Below are 17156 nucleotides of genomic sequence, written 5' to 3'. Positions count from 1 at the left end.
TTTATATTTTATATATTATATTATGTCCTCAGTAATTATTTTGTGCATTTCAATGTTAATTAATGTTCATATTGAATTTGTTTAGGCTGTTAACATCATATAAAATGTTTTAGGCTAAATTAGAATTTTCGTATTAGTTTTATGTGCCATTATTTTCACATTTTTTTTCTTCAAATTTTAATGCTATATTAAAAAAATAAATTGAAGATCTTTGGTTCAAACATAATGTAAGGAAGATAATAAAAAAATAGAACTGTATAGAGGCAATATCATGTTAAACCACCTGTAAAATATGAATTTAGATCTGTATAAAATTTCTTAACAAATTTTGTCATTGTGTTTCATTATGTTTAGTCAAGAGGATTTTTTTTCAACAAAGTGTTTATCTGATAGTTGAAAAGATATAAATCTACAATTAATTATAGGTTAATTGTGCTGAATTACTACCATCAAGTGTATGTTTTACATTATGTAACATACAAATGTAATTGAATATCCATCAATTCTGAAGTGATCTATATCTAGGCAGGGTATCCGGGTTTTGTCAGTGATTCTTTTTTAAAACTCACTGGTGGCATTGTGAAGTGTTCTAAAATGAGGTAATAAGTTTTTAATAAAGTTTTTGTAAATTTGTATTTATACAGACACTTTAAACAACTTTTTAACCAGTGGGACCAAGTTTTTGGGAGCATAAAAATATCAATAGATGGAAAAAAGAGCTGTTAAATGTTTTGCATGTACATTTAATTAGATTGAGCAATTGTTATGCTTACTTATGGGAAAAATGATAAAATTCTTGGTTATTTAAAAGTATTAGGTTGGGACTAGTGGTCCAATAGTAGGACATGTCCTTCAAGATCAAGTGGTCCTTGAATAAGAATCCTGGCTTATTTCCTTGAACATGAAAATTAGCCTACATTGCTCTACTTCATTAAGGTCACAGAAAAGGTGAAATAATTAATTTGTTCCATATTGTGTGTTGCCATCAGCAGAGTAAAAGACTAGCCATGGTGATCAATCAATGCATACAAAAAGCCCAAAGACCAGGGGTAAAAGTATAAGGTTGATGAAATAACCATATCAATGACATTTAGACATTAAAATCTTTTTTTTTCAGGTTTCTATAAGAATGACAAGAATCATGATGTGTACGTTTTGGTTGAGGCTTACACTTCTGCAGACTCGCCCTCTGGCAAAGGTCGTAAGGTAGGCGAGGGCAAGTTTGCTATCTACCCTAGACCAAATGCTCCGAGAATGAAATTGTATGCAGAGCCAGGGGAGGACTATTATAACTATACTGGTGTTATGTCATTACTTCGTACACACAGTACAGATAACATACAGATGCATTGTGGTCGTATACGTAACAATTATTCCATGCGAGAAGTTTTGCCGCCAAAACGAAAAACACCTCCTCCACCAACCCCACCCACTCAAAGAAGTCTAGAAAGGAAACTAACTCCTATACCATCACCAAGGCAAACACCACGCCCAACACCTCTTCCTAACATACGTTCACCAGATACAAAAGACAGTGGGCGTAAACATGTAGAGCCTGCCCCATACACTCAGCAAGTTGTCCCGCCTACACCAGCTAGTTCATGGGGAGAAAACTTATCACTTGATTTAAATTTACCTAAGTCACCTCCCTTGCCACCGGCAGCAGATGGGAAAAAGGTAAGTTTACCTACCATTACTCAGCTATTTAAGTTTTTAAATGTCTAAAAGATATGTTTTATGAACATTTATACTGGTCGTCAAAGTATTACCATTTAAGAGTTCTGAAATGTAACAAATGAAGAAAAAAGTATAGTTTTGTACAGATTTTATCAGTCCTGCACAGTGCAGTTTTAATCAATTAAATTTTTGTTTGCTCACCAAAAAATGTTTTTTTTTAGCTTCAGACAATTTCATATATAAAACTTTTAGTTAATGTAATAAGTCAATTTTCTATGAAATAGTTACCAGAGAAACCCCTGCCAGATAGTGACAGACATACATTCTCCACAGATAGGTTATACCGTCATGTATCTAACGCTGGTGATGAACACATTGAGGTTATTGTACATGGTGCTAGCAGTCTACCTCTTACACCAGATGGTCAGGTCCCTCAACCATATGCTGTTGTGTAAGTCAAAACCTTTAAACATTATCTTGTTAGCTATAATTTTACACAGTTTTCTATGTTGAATCTTGAACTTTAAGTTACAGGGTGATACATCAAAATTTCCATTCAGACAAATGATGTAAAAGATGACATCAGATAACCTTGTGACATCATGTTGAAAACAATATTGCTGAAAAGTATTCAGTATGATTTGCCCCCACTTATTGGGGGATATAAATCTGCCCTTATCTGTCTGTCTTGCTGTCACACTGTCTGTAGACTGACAAAACAGTGGAATGTCCATGAGCATCCATGTCCTGTGAACACATTTTCTTTTTGATGGTTGGAATGGAAGCAAGACCTATCTTAAGTGTCAATATTACTCAGCTTTCATCATTCAGACTGTTTGTGACTATTATAATTTTTGTTCAGTTGCTCATTCTTGATAACATAATGTTTATTACCTTTAACATTACACAATTTGAACACTTCCTTTATCAGTAGTGAAGAGCCTGCATTAGTTTTAAATAGATGACATCATAAACTTACTTGAAAAGTCAAATGGTTATAAAGAATTATGTATACCATAAACACTATATTTACACATACATTGCATTGGGTTTATTTCGTCTATGAACATTTCAGAAGGTTATATGTCTCTCTATCAATAAGATAACAAAAAAATTCATATGACAAAAAAAAGAGAAATGAGATAAAACTAAGCACAGTGGCAACCCCTTCTGAAATTTTATCAGTAATTACTAACAATTACTTTGGTTGCTACAAAAACATTGTACTATAATACCTGTCTAATGATTATCATTTCTATTTCAGGAAGACCAAGAAGCTTGAGGATAACAATACCAAGTCAGATGCTGTAACACATACGTCTGTCCGTCCTACACATGCACCGTCATGGGAGGAAATGGTCACATTAAATATAAACCAGAAAACAGCAGAAGATGAAAGTAATGAAATATATATGATTTACTTTTATGACAAAATTTGATTCATACCACATCCAAAATATTTCTATATACCAAATGTTAATTTTCAGATAAATGAGAATCTTTTGAAGTCTAGCTTTGGTTAGGATTTGCCCATTCCACCAGTATAAAGAAATGCTAACCTGAGTATCCATGAATTCTTACCAGACCCTATAACTGCTTAAATTATAATATCCTTGATATTAGAAAGTTTCAGGATATGTAAACCTTTAACTTGCATAGTTTCTTAATTCTTGAATGAATTTGTCCAAGTTCGTCTTTTGAAACTGTCAGTCAGTTTCCATTATCAAAATGGAAATTTAATGATGGGTAGCCAACTGTATAAAGCTTGGTCAGACTGTGCAGATATGGCTCTATACTGTTGGCAAAGTCTAGTCACATTTAGTTCTGGCAAGGGCAAAGTCTAGTCACATTTAGTTCTGGCAAAGGCAAAGTCTTTCATGTTTAGTTCACGCAAGGGCAGTCTAGTTACATTTAGTTCTGGCAAGGGCAAAGTCTAGTCACATTTAGTTCTGGCAAGGTCAAAGTCTAGTCACATTTAGCTCTGACAAGGGCAAATTCTAGTCACATTTAGCTATCACAAGGAAAAAGTCTAGTCAAATTTACTTTTGGCAAGGGCAGAATCTAGTCACGTGTAGTTCTGACAAGGGCAAAGACTAGTCACATTTAGCTCTGACAAAGGCATTGTCTAGCCACATGTAGTTCTGTCAAGGGCAGAGTCTAGTCACATGTAGTTCTAGCAAGGGCAAGTTCTAGTCACATTTAGTTCTGACAAGGGCAAAGTCCAGTCACATTTAGTTCTGGCAAGGTAAAGGTTATTTAGATGTTTTATTGAGGATATCTTTTATTTTCAGCTGTAGTTGTGAGTGTTGGAGATGGCCAGACACAAAAATGTTTGGTCAACTATAGAATGCCTGTTGTGAACCTTACACCGTTTCATCAGTATCATCTAGAACTTAATATGGTATGTAAATGATAAGTTCGTTCATACCTATTGCTATTCACCTGTGTAGCCTGCACTATATTAATCTATATCTCTACTACCTGCAGTCTATGGTAATATTGTTTTAGTTTGAAAGAAAAAAAAAAAAAACCAAAATGCCTGCATGAAAAATAATATGTTGGTATTTTTCCTTAAGAGCAAATTATGCATAAATGAACTGGATGAACTTGTAGCTGTAACTTTTTAATCATTTTCTTGTTTGCTTTTATTTCCTTTGCCAATCTTGAGCAATGAAACATGTATGTTACAAATGTCATGATGTTAGTACCATTATAAAATGTTCAGATAAAAAGGTTTAATACAGTAAAATGCATCGGAAATTAAAAAAAAAATCATCTGGAATTTTGAAATAACTTGTTCAAAATATGATGCTTTTAATTTCATATTGAAAAAAGAATAGTAATATTTAGTACTAGAAAATGTGTACAGTATAGGACTGAATCAAGTTTAGACCAGGCAGCACCGGTACTCAAGGCACCATTGTGATATATTTGTTAAGTTAGGTTGTGTTGTCTAGTACATGTAAATTGCTGAGTATTGCTTCAAGGCTTTTGTCTTCTTGTATGAATGTTTGAACTTGATCACATTTGTATACATGTATTTGAATTTAAAAAAAAGAAATATAATTATATGGATTTATAAACAAAAAAAAACGGTATATTTCTTGTATGGTTCATATATTTCAAATTCATTAATGCTAACAAATAATAATTAATTTATGTGTGTTTCATATTCCAGCCTGCAAAAGGAATACCATCAGGTGTAAAAACATTTGCCTCAATTACTAGAAAACTTCCAAGGTTGCCAGTAGACCCATCATCTCCAAACTACCTGGCACTAGAGGTATGTTAGTTGAATTCTTCTATTTTAATTAATCAAATGTTAAAAGAAATGTTTTTATTATGTTCTGAAATTATTTTCATTACAGAGATGATACTTCCTGTAAAATGCTTAAACAAAGAAAAATCATTTGTGGATTCTTTTTCAGCTTACATTGATATATCTGTCTGATACTGAAAAATTGTATTTGTTGTCTCCCTTGATCAAAATATTTCTTGCATTTAGTTGATATAAATCGTAGAATATTTCTGAATATTTTTGTGGGAAAAATAATGGGTTTTTTTTGCTGGACTTCTTACTGCTTAGGCTTGTCATTGTTTTATTGTAAGCCCAGATCCTTTTTTAGCTAGTCAAATATTGGACAGATTACCGTTTTTGTTGGTTCACTTTGTGTATTACAGGTATTGTTAATGAGTGCTCAGCGACCTATTCAGAATCCTCTAGGTCCACTAATTGCTGTAGCAAGGATTGTACCTGACTATTATAACTACAAGTAAGTTTCTTTTCAGTTTTTGAGTGTGGTTTAAATATGCTACCAATTTTCCATCACAACTGAGCTATAACAAATATGTTTATCATTTAGTCTTTAGTGTGTAACAGAAATGCTTAGATATCTTTTTTCTAATATAAGTTATTTCTGGTACTGCATGCCAGAGATTATCCTGCTTTTGGTTGTGATAGAAATGCAGCTATTCTATTCATAATTGAAGAACAACCAACAAGGGAGCTAATTATATTTTTATTGACTTTTGTATAGAGTTTTTAAGAAGTATTTGTGTTTTGACAGGCTGTATGCATATATCATGTGTATATGTCTTGAGCCTGTCGACTTTATAACATTTTAAAAGTCTTTATAACAAATCTGTAATGCTGCACAGATGTTTTATTTTCTTTCTTGTTTGTTTTTTCTGGTGTAAACTGATTTCAACACATAATTTAGTCATATCTTGGTGGTCAATTCATCTAACCCGCTTTCCTTGATAACTGACCAGTAATTACCATTGTCTCCTCAAGTGATAACAACTTATCCACCATGATTATTTAATCAGCGGTGAAAGACAAGTGACCATAAGACTTAATGACCAAAATCATTTGTCACAGAGATATTACACCTTGCTCAAGGATTGAACCAGTGACCCTTAATAATAGTTTGATGCTTTCCTGTATTTTTTTGTCCCAAACAAGATAATTATACTGAATACAAAACTATTCAACGATGATGAAGTTTGTCTTTTTTACAGGAGTGATAATTTGTTAAATCACCCACGTAATGCAGGTGTAGTAATGCAGAGTGTAACTTTCCCGTCTGCTCATCCATCTAGCTTCATAGTCACAGAAAGAAGTCATCATGGACACCCTCAGGTATTGTCATAGGTTACTGATATACCATATTTCTACAATCATATTCACACACTTACCCAAGTGAATTTGTTTATCAGGTTTTGCATTGTATTAAATTTGGATTAGTCTATTTAAAGGTCATGGGATGTTTAATGTCAAAATGAGCTAGCAACAGTATACAGCCTGCTCAGACTTAACAGATGCATGTGAAAGCTGGTCTGGCTCTTTACTGGTGGCAAATTATAATCACAGTTCTAGTTGCCAACATATAATTTGCATTACTTATTTATATTACCAAGCTTTATAATGATGGTTTCCAGTACAAAGGATTCTGAAGCTTTAAATCTTGCCATTTTTTTTTTTTAAATTGGTGAATTTCTACTTTATTTGCTTTTTCAGCTGAGTTTACCAGGTCGCCCAGAAAACCAACCAACCTGGAATCACCCATACTTGTTTGTAGAGAAGAGAGATAAAGCTACATTGTTTACACCAGGGGCAGCACTTGTCATAGAATACTATGTAGCCTCAACAAGTATATACTTTTGTTTCATCTATTAATTTAATCACTATCTCAATACACTGTATTTAAGGATTACGAGGATTTGTTTATGTTACAAGGATTTTCTGAGGATTTTTCTTGTATTGCAATTATTGTTTTTATATTTAAAGGTGTTCCTATGATTTTTCTATATTGCAAGGATTTTCCAAAGTTTTCCCTTGTATTGCAAGGATTTTCCTTGTATCGCAATGATTGTTTTAATATTTTTAGGATTTTCCAAGGATTTTTTTTGTATTGCAAGGATTTACACATATTGTTTTGTTAAAGTCAATAAACCAGGCTAGTTTTATAAATGAAAAAAATTTACCCCAGAGCTGTCTTACAGGCCTTTCCTACCCATTAGATTTAGGTTATATAAACCTGATTTTTTTTAGTCATATCAAGACAAAATTAATATGATAATGTTAAACCACTTCAGACACAAGTACAATTAAGTGCAGGTTTAAATTGGTGCACACATTATCAAGACAAACAAATTAATAGGAAAAACATGTAAAGTGCTTTCATTGAATAAGGCCAATTAATGAAAATGAACTAGATTATTTGATTGTATATAGGAAGATACAAGAAGAAATGTAAGTTGAGTGTTTGAATAACAAAACTGTTTTGCTTGTTGGCATGGTTGATATTGTTTTGATGTTCTAACATTTAACATGTGTTGTTATATATTCATAGAGACCATTATAATATTGATCCATTGTGGGCAATGACAGTCTATAAAACAGTCCTTTCTTACAGATTCTTCAAGTCTTGTTTTGCTGAAAGTATATATCAGGGGAGAATTAATTACTTCTTTCTGCCAATTCATAATGACATTATTTATTAACCAATGTCTGTGCATTTAAGTCCCTTCAATAGACCCATATCCTTGGTGGAGTTTGACATTGATTTGCCATGTTTACTGTGGCTATAGGATTTTCTTTTGGCTTCTTTTCCTTATGCTTGCTTAAAATTGTTTCATAATTTAATTATCTTTCTTTTGGCTGTTTCAAACCATCAAGATGTAAGATATTCCTGTTAAGACCAAATATAATAAATAGTACATTTGATTATTTAGATGTTAAGAGACACAGTATTTCTTTAAGGTTTCCACAGTGATAATGAAAATGTTGACATTAAGTTGTGGGTCTGAGATGTGACCTTCATTATTTCCTTCAAATAGATAACATAATGATTTATTGTTAACAAAGAGTGGTTTACAAATAATGCATGTGATTGGTAATTCGAGTTTTACTAATTTAACTTATTTAATCGGCAAACAGAGACAAGGACTTGGTATCTTTTAGAAACAATGCTTTTTTTTACAAGTGCAAGTTGTTTTAACGATTTTGATATAACCTAATATTATCTAAATTGTCTTTGAAGAAATTATTCTCAATCTCTAGTACTTACAATATGAAATGCTTAACAAAACATACAATATGGAATGCTTAACAAAACATACAATATGGAATGCTTAACAAAACATACAATATGGAATGCTTAACAATACATACAATATGGAATGCTTAACAAATGGTTAATTTTTTATATGATATACGTTGTGTGCTGATTTTTTTTAACTTAACAGGTAAGTTTGAATGAGTATTTCCTCTTAGTAAGACAATGATTGATCCATTCAGTATACATTTGCTTTTCTTTAAATCATTAATAACTGAAATATGAAATTATCAAAATGAACCTAATTTAAAACATGCTAACAATTCTGGTTTACTATTACTGATAATGTGTATACATGCATGTTGTATATGTTTGTTACAGCAATGTCTGACCAGTTCTGGCGTATGCAATCTCCAGTTGCTTTCTCTACCATGCTGATGGATGAAGAAATGTACAAAAACTTGATAGCAGATAGAGCCAAAAATGGTCTGAGAATTGAAGGTGTACCTATACAGGTAAAATAGACATTTTAATATTGTGCAATTTTATTTCTGCTTTCTTAATTGACATGACATTTGTGTTGAAGAATTCATAAAGCAGCTTAGCTGTATACATGTATATATGCTTGTATCACAGTAGTTATCTCAGGGAAGTTTGGCATTCAACATAGTTTTGTTTCTTGTGGCTCGTTTTGCTTTTTTAGTAAAAAAAACCCCTGCTCTTTATTTGAATTCTGGCACAATTCAGAATTATAAAAACCATACATAACTAAGAGATTTATTCATTTCCAACTTTTTGACTTCAAACCACTTGCCCCTCACTGCTGTGGGTTCGAATCCCAACAGGGACTTGGATTCTTTCATGTGAGGAAGCTATCCAGCTAGCTTACGGATTGTCGGTGGTTCTACTCAGGTACCCGTTTGTGCCTGAAATAATGCATAGAGGGGCACCTTAGGTCTTCCTCCACCAGTTAAGCTGGAACGTTGCGATATGACCTATACTGTATCGATGTGACGTGAAACCCAATCAAAACAAACAAACAATTTCCAACTTTTGTCTTTGCTTAGTAGGGTGGCTGTTTTACACATGTTTTGAAAAAACTTACTCCAGTTACATCCAAGTGCAGTTCAGAATTACAGAATTTATAAATTATTTCATATTGCAAGATTAGTTTGCTTTTGTCTTATCATGGATTGTTTAAAACCATTTTTATCAAAGGTTTATCTCTAGTATATAAGAATGGGTTGCTTCCTTGATATTTTATTTATTTTGAATACTAGTAATATTTATTTTGAAAATCTTGTTTATTAAATAAGAAAGAAATACAGTGAAATAAATAAGTTTTTATTATTGTTTTATATATAGTTAATGCTCACACACGATACAAATATTAGTCTTTATATATTTATATTCAGGGTTCAGAGATGTCAACAATTGATGGACGGCGCCCAACAGTTGGAATGATTTTAAAACTGATAACAACAGAGGTAATTTATTCCTGTATATACTTAGATAGCTACTGATTGGTCATTGTTAATTGTTGACAGATACATAAATAGATAGATCAATAATATTTCTTTGTGCTATGACATCATTTATTAACATAATTTAACATTTTTTAAAAACAAGTTGTTTTGTATAAAATTGTCTGAAGAGCAAAACAACAACTGAAATAAAAAGAATTTAACAATTTTAAAAGGTTTTAATCAGTTTGAAGCTAAATATAGAAATGGAAGAAAAATGTCTCAGAATTATGTAAACAAAATATTTAGTTAGTGATTTTACTAATATGAATTTTCGATAAATGATATTGTTTTCAAAATATTAAAGGAAATAAAATGGCTTTGTATTTAAAGACACCAGATTCAATGGTATCTGTTAGCAACATTGAGGACATACCTTCCCTGGAGTTGTTCCCAGATTCTGACGTACCAGGATATTACCGTGCTGATTCGCCAGAGATTCTCAAGTTGGACTCTCCAACAAAACCTGCCCCAAAGGAGGAGCCACTGTCCCCAGCCAGAACCCCAAAGACTCCACCCTCAGCACCTCATCAATATCACTACCACAGGGAACCAGCTAAAACTAATCCAGGAAGATATCTTCTACAGAAAGTTAAGAAAAGACCTATGTCTGTGAGTACTATATTTTCTCTGTCTGTTCTTTTCTTTCAGTTACTTATTGCAGATATTGTATGTGTTTGCTGTATAACCATTTGAGTTGACATATAGAGAAATGTAAGTGAAATTAGTTGATTTGTAGCATTGTTCTGAATTAATAACTATATTTTCCTGTGAACCAAGGATTATGTTTTGGTTGTAGTTGAGTCATGCATGCATTACTTGATCTTCATCAAGCTCTTTAAGTACATCAAAAATATTAACTGTGATTTGTTTAAATTTGTTTAGTCAAAGACAGTGGTAATAGTGGTAACATTAGTTTTACAATATATTATATATTTGGTACAAATAAAGATGTATTTACATCACTGGATAGGTTTACTTTGATATCAAGGGAAATTTTTCTTTGAATTTTCTCATATGTCTTTTATTGTAATCAAATCATATGTCTTAGAGGTAGTTTTCTGGAATTTTTCTGAATTTAGGATTTTCAGACTACTAAAGGCTGCCTTATATTTCTATATATCTGTTAGAAATAATGCTAAAGATAGATATCAGATTGTTTTTTAGTAAGTTTTCCACTTGCCCTTTTCAGCTTTTTATAAACATTATATCAAAATATAGAGTTGTCCCATTCAAAAATGTCTGGATTGTGAAAGATTCTCCTGTACAGCACATAAAGGTGACACCATTATAATCATAGTTCATGCATTAATGACTTCAGATACAAATGAATAGCATATTGATACTTTCATAAAGTGGAAATGCAAATGATAGGAGTATGAGTTTATTTGTTAATGAAAAAAGTGAAAGTGTAATATTAGAGAGGTTTTCAAATCCCCAAACAAAACTTGTATAAATCTGAGATCAAACATAGAAGGAAAATAAATAGATATATAACATTTGATTTCAAAGCTATCTTTAATTTTGGGGTGACTGATTGCCTGCTAATCAGGGTATGTTAATATGTACATGTCTTGAACTGGACAAGGGTAAATGTTTGAAAAATGGACTTTGAGGACATGTGAATATGAAAGTTCTGATTTTTAATACTAAGATAATATTGAGATGATGTTATAGTATGTTGAGATGGGACAAACAACATCCAGTAAGGTAGGTTGATGTTAACATTAAGTTCTGTATTGTCATTAGGGTTTTTGTTAACATTAAGGTCTATGTTAACATTCATGTTCTATGTAAACATTAAGGTCTATGTTAACATGATGAACTATTTCAATGTTAAAGTCTTTGTTGGCAACAAGGGTTGTGTAGGTATTAAAGTCTAGTTTAACATGTTGGTCTATTTTAATGTTAAAGTCTGTGTTGGCATCATGTTCTATGTTAACATTAAGGTCTATGTGGACATCATGGTCTATATAACATTATGGATTCTTGCATAAAAACTGTGCATGCAGGTATACAGTAACAAAGAATAAAACATGCATTAATGGATACATTTTTGTGACCGCATGCTGTTGCTGTGCATTTTTTAATATGCAATGACTCAGAGCACAATGTAGAAATAGCTTAATGCCCCAGTAGTTTTATTATCAAAACATAATGCACTAGCATGTGGTAAACATCAAACAAGCAATGGCTTCATCACATGAAATACAAGAAAAGAAAAGTGGAATTACTAATTAAGATGTATACCTTTATGCAAGAATAGCTCTTACATGCACTTTTTTTGTGCATTAAGATCTGCAGTATTAAATCCCTCACCCTGCAGACTTGGACTTCTCTGCTTCTACAGATATTAATGCATGAAAACTTTAAATTATGTAAAAAATGATCTATGTTTATGGTATAGTCTATGTTGACATATTGGTGATGTATAAACAGTATACATGCCACATAGATGATAGTCCCATTGGGAATTACATTGGCATTAATTAAAGTACTAAAAAAGTTAGGTATTGTCTAAATATATAATGAATGTTTACTATTTTGTGTTATTTTCTGCATTATATAGATATGTACTAAAAGCACGAGCTATTCTTAAATTACATATTAAAAATGTCAATTAATTTTAATATTATTATTTTAATTATAATTGTTATTGTCATTATTAGCATTATTATTGCTTTTATTTTTAGTATTACTATTATTGATGACATGTTGCTTTAATCATCTATTAAGGTATTAGCACCCTAATGCATTACTTCCACATGGAAGAGTATTCAAAAAGGCTAGAACTACTGTTAACTACATTGAAAATGAGGGGCCATGGGTTCAATCCCCAGAAGGGTCAACTTTTTTTTCTTTCTTTTTTTCTTTTAACATTATTTATGTATCTCTTTTGTCCCATTTGGAAAGAAAAAAGTGTTTAATTTAGATTTTTAATTTATATAGGTATTTATTGGCTAAATTATGCTTAATCTAGTAATAAATATGGTACCTGATATTTTCATAGTGTAATATAATCAAAACTAGACAGTAAAAGTATTTCATATTTTACAAGATCAACCAATATACCAATTTAAAAATTTAGGGAAACTTTGAAAACAAGCACTCATTTGTGTAAATTTTAAGATTTTTTTTAATTAGGCTCCCTAAGTAGAAAAAATGGTCAGACACGTGGTAAAAATGGGTGGGGTAGGGTAACATTTTTATACAGATTTCATAAATTTTAAGTAGAAACCATAATTTTGCTTATGTGGATTGTTAGCTGAATGGTACTTTTTGTTTCTTACCAAAAATTAATGGAAAAACATTTTTCATTAGAATGTTATTGCAGATTATTTTAAAGGTTCCGCATTTCTAAAAAAGGGCCCTCATAACATCCTAGCTTGAGTTCAGAAAAGTGGCCATAACTTGAAATCCGTACAGTAAACTTTGTTTAAATTTTGCATACAGGTGTACTTTAAGGTTTACATCTGACCTATGATGTCAATTTTTTAGTTTCTGATAGTGCCCATTAGGGTCCTAATACCTTAATATATCAATTGCCTCATTATTATCTTTGTGATCATTATCATTATTACTGTTATTATAAATTATTATTATTATAAAATATTATTATTATTATTATTATAATCATAATTATTATGATGAAAATTGTCTTTTAAGTCTTATACAAATGTGCTCTGTCAGAAAGATTTGTAAAAATACATATACATGTACATTGTAGTTAAAAATGAAACATTTAAAAATAATTATTTAGTTCTTTGGGGTTGTTTTTGCAAATAAATTGGTGCCAACAATGAAGAGCACAAAGGTTCAAATATATTTCAAAAAAGAAATCTTATGCTGATCAATATGATTTACCTTTTACCATTTATTTTATTTTTTGGATTCAGATTTGTTTGTTAACAAACCAGTTAAAAGCAAGGCACTTAATTTTAAATTTTGATATAAACAAATAAAATGATGTACATTGTAAACAAAAACAACAGTATTACAAAAAATAAACAAAACGTAAAATTATTTTCTAATTTCCTTACAATATAATATTATGAATTAAATAAGAAATGTCTGAATTTTTTTTATCATTTAATCACTTATAATTAAAATTATTATGAATATTATGAAAATTATTTAAAGTAATTATTTACACATTTATCTAAGGATTGTCTAATCCATATAGAGAATATATCATATATGGTATGATGCCATGTAAAAGAATTAATATAGCATGAAATTTTATTTCAATGTATAGATATTTTAGCATAATATTTGAATGTGATATACATTAAATTCAATAACCATTCTACTATAATTTTCTCTATCTAAAATGTTAACAAAATACTTCTCATTCAACATGACGAAATTTTAATGTACTGATTTCTTCACAGGTGAAAATCTCTCCTTTTATACTACCCTCCCTTTTTTTGGAGATTGTTTACCTTAGTTACCATTGATATAAACACAGCTGAAGATTTACAAGTATTGAATGCAATAAAACTTTATCACCAAATATCTCAAACCCAAGTTTAAGATGTTATAGCATTGTGATAGAAAGAAAACATTCGTAAACCTCCTGAAGGAAAAAGAAATGTTTAAAATATAATTTAAACTTTTGATCTATAAATACATTTTAAATACATTTTTAATTGCCTTCATTTTTTTTCTTTAATCTTATATAATGTGTATCACTTATAAAAATAAAATGTGTGATAAATAGAACAATTCAAATCCATTTAAATCTTACATTAATCTATCTACGTCACTTGTTTAGACAAGAATAACTTTTACATGCTAATCTTCCTAGGTAGGACCTCGAATGGGTAACTTGAGATATTTTGAACGGTTGCCCAATAATAGCTTTATGTCTTATCAGTTGTAATTAAGGTAGACTGTGTCTTAACCTTATTTGTCAGGCAATATTGATTGGTTAATTGATAATTGATTAAAACAATTGGTAGCACAGTCTGGATTTATTGGGAAATACATCTGTGATAGAAAAGAAAATTGGATTTTGGAGAGATAAATGTGTTTGTGAAATCTTAGTTGATACCCAGGGATAAAGTGTTCAAACTGTCAAAATGGCTACCCTATATTACAGACCGATGACTTGCTCGGTGAGTGAACGATGCGCTTATCTTTTAATTTGAAATTATATCTGTTTTAAAGATAAAACGATAAGAAGGTAAGTGACATATGATACGCTACATATTTCAAGGGTAATGGTTAAAAACAATACGTTGTAACAGTTCGGTAAACGGTATTATGTTTATTTGTTTTTCTGACATTCGTACATTATTTGATACCAGTTGGTTTTATATAGTTAAACGTAGTTAATGTTTTAGGTAGGATTGTTAATTTCAAAATGTCTGCGGATTATTATAGACCTTATACGGCTGAATTAGAAGAGGTATTTTAGTTTAAAATAATGATTTTATATAAAAATATATCACATTATATGTTATAATAGGTGAACATCTCTCTGAATCAAAGTTAATGTTCATGTAAAAGTTATAATTTAGGTACTTAAGTGATTAACAGGAGTGCCAAAGTTAAACATTGATTTGACATAGTGAACATTTTAATGTAGAAATCTTTTTATCTAAGTTTGGCAATGTTTACATTATAGGGATTATATATAGGAATATTTGAATGATATAATATCACCAGAGTTGTATATAATATATAAAGAATTTACTTCTGTAGATCAATAAAGTAAGTTAATTGTGTGATAAAAACTTTGATCAAATCAACTTATCTCTATATAAATATGTAATTTGAACTTCTTTTCTATTGAACTGATTGTAATTTGAACTTCTTTTCTATTGAACTGATTTGTTTTTATTGAAATATGTTAATGTATATAAAGCATGTACTATAATTATTATATACATCAAATAAACATTTTGAATAATTTTTTTTATAAACATATTTAAACAGTTCAGGTCAAAAGTTTGTTTTAATGTTTTGGGACATTATGAGTGATTTTATATTTCTTTACTTTAAGATCATATTAAATTATATTTATATAGATCTCTTCTTATTGTGTTTTTATAATTAAAAAAAAAGAAAATTGTACTACAACTTCAAGCGAAACTAGTATGAAATCAACAGTCAACTAGATTAAAATCCATTTAAGATCTTTGCTTTGTGTACAGTTACACTCAGTTTGTACAATTTACAAGAAAATGAGCAAAACATGAGCAAAACACATATGAAAAAATATAATTTAAAATAGGTCAATGTGATTCAGTTGGATAAATAAATCATGGTAGGAGAAGCCTTCAATCTTGCCAACTGTTTACCTTTTTACTCTTTCCTGTAAGCAATATAATGTTACATGAAACTTTAACCATTTGTAAAATATTGGAAACTTTCTTTCTCATTAAATTTTACTTTGAATTGTCACCATAAAATATTAATGGATATGTTTTGAAAAGTTTTGCAGATCATTTGGCTTTAACTTGATTAAATATCTGAACTACATTGATACTATCTCCAAGTCAGGTGTGCAAATATGAATTCATATTGCATCAGATGCCCAAGTCCAATAATCAGAAATTGATTGTATTCCAGCATCCCATATCTACAGGATGTGAATCATTTGTAATAAATCATTTTGAAATAATATAATTGAGCAGCGTCACGACAAAACCAACATAGTGCATTTGCAACCAGCATGGATCCAGACCAGCCTGCGCATCCATGCAGTCTGATTAGGATCCATGCTGCTGGCTATCAGTTTCTCTACTTGTAATAGAGTTGGTAAGTGAACAGCATGGATCCTGATCAGACTGCACGGATGTGCAGGCTGGTCTGGATCCATGCTGGTTGCAAACGCACTATGTTGGTTTTGTCGTGACGGGCTCATATATTGCTGCTATAACTCAATTATCTGTATTAATATTGATTAGGAATTTGGTTTAGGTCATTTTGTCATTAACTCACACAATATGGGTAAAAGGTTTGCATTGTTTTTGATATTGAAGTTTTAAGAAATTTCTAAAATAGGTCAATGGTCATTATAAAGTCTGGGAGATTTTAGTAATGTGCATGCTGTCCTGGCTTTAACTGACGTTGCTCCAGATTGATCTCCTTTTTCCCCAATTTTTTTCTTTCTCTTGTACACCTAGGATATCATTAATGTACCTTTCATACAGTTAGTGTGACTGTAAAGTACTGGTAAGACAAAATAAAAATACTCACTAATTGATACTAAAACTTATTAGTTAGATTCTAATTTATTTCAAAATACTCTCTATAAGATATACAATTTACTTTATTTTCTATTTTTGAGTTCAAAGTCATGCCATAAAGTCCTGGGTCTAAGAAATTAGTAAAAGTTAACTTTGGTTGATTAACCCATAACCTGCTGAATTTGTAAAATGGATTTGCT

The 17156-nt window shown here is 30.6% G+C and overlaps 1 protein-coding gene across 3 annotated transcripts in view; it reads left to right on the top strand.

Moving 5' to 3' along the window:
• The window catches only part of LOC132735911 (coiled-coil domain-containing protein 33-like), a 34764-nt gene that overhangs the window by 9522 nt on the left and 8086 nt on the right, over positions 1-17156 (top strand). For 2 of the 3 annotated variants that reach the window (XM_060722947.1, XM_060722946.1), the window contains exons 4-15: positions 1118-1677; positions 1962-2128; positions 2942-3075; positions 3969-4078; positions 4856-4960; positions 5359-5450; positions 6199-6319; positions 6698-6830; positions 7415-7432; positions 8619-8752; positions 9653-9724; positions 10094-10372. In XM_060722947.1, coding sequence (XP_060578930.1) covers positions 1118-1677; positions 1962-2128; positions 2942-3075; positions 3969-4078; positions 4856-4960; positions 5359-5450; positions 6199-6319; positions 6698-6830; positions 7415-7432; positions 8619-8752; positions 9653-9724; positions 10094-10372 — 1925 coding nt within the window. The remainder of the gene's footprint in view (positions 1-1117; positions 1678-1961; positions 2129-2941; positions 3076-3968; positions 4079-4855; positions 4961-5358; positions 5451-6198; positions 6320-6697; positions 6831-7414; positions 7433-8618; positions 8753-9652; positions 9725-10093; positions 10373-17156) is intronic. The other variant, XM_060722948.1, reaches the window with a different exon arrangement.

This window comes from Ruditapes philippinarum, unplaced genomic scaffold (assembly GCF_026571515.1).
Source record: "Ruditapes philippinarum isolate M1 unplaced genomic scaffold, ASM2657151v2 ctg2298_1_1_1_1, whole genome shotgun sequence".
In the NCBI taxonomy this organism is placed as follows: domain Eukaryota; kingdom Metazoa; phylum Mollusca; class Bivalvia; order Venerida; family Veneridae; genus Ruditapes; species Ruditapes philippinarum.
The sequence above is the reverse complement of the archived record's forward strand: the minus strand, read 5'-3'. Positions and strand labels throughout refer to the sequence as shown.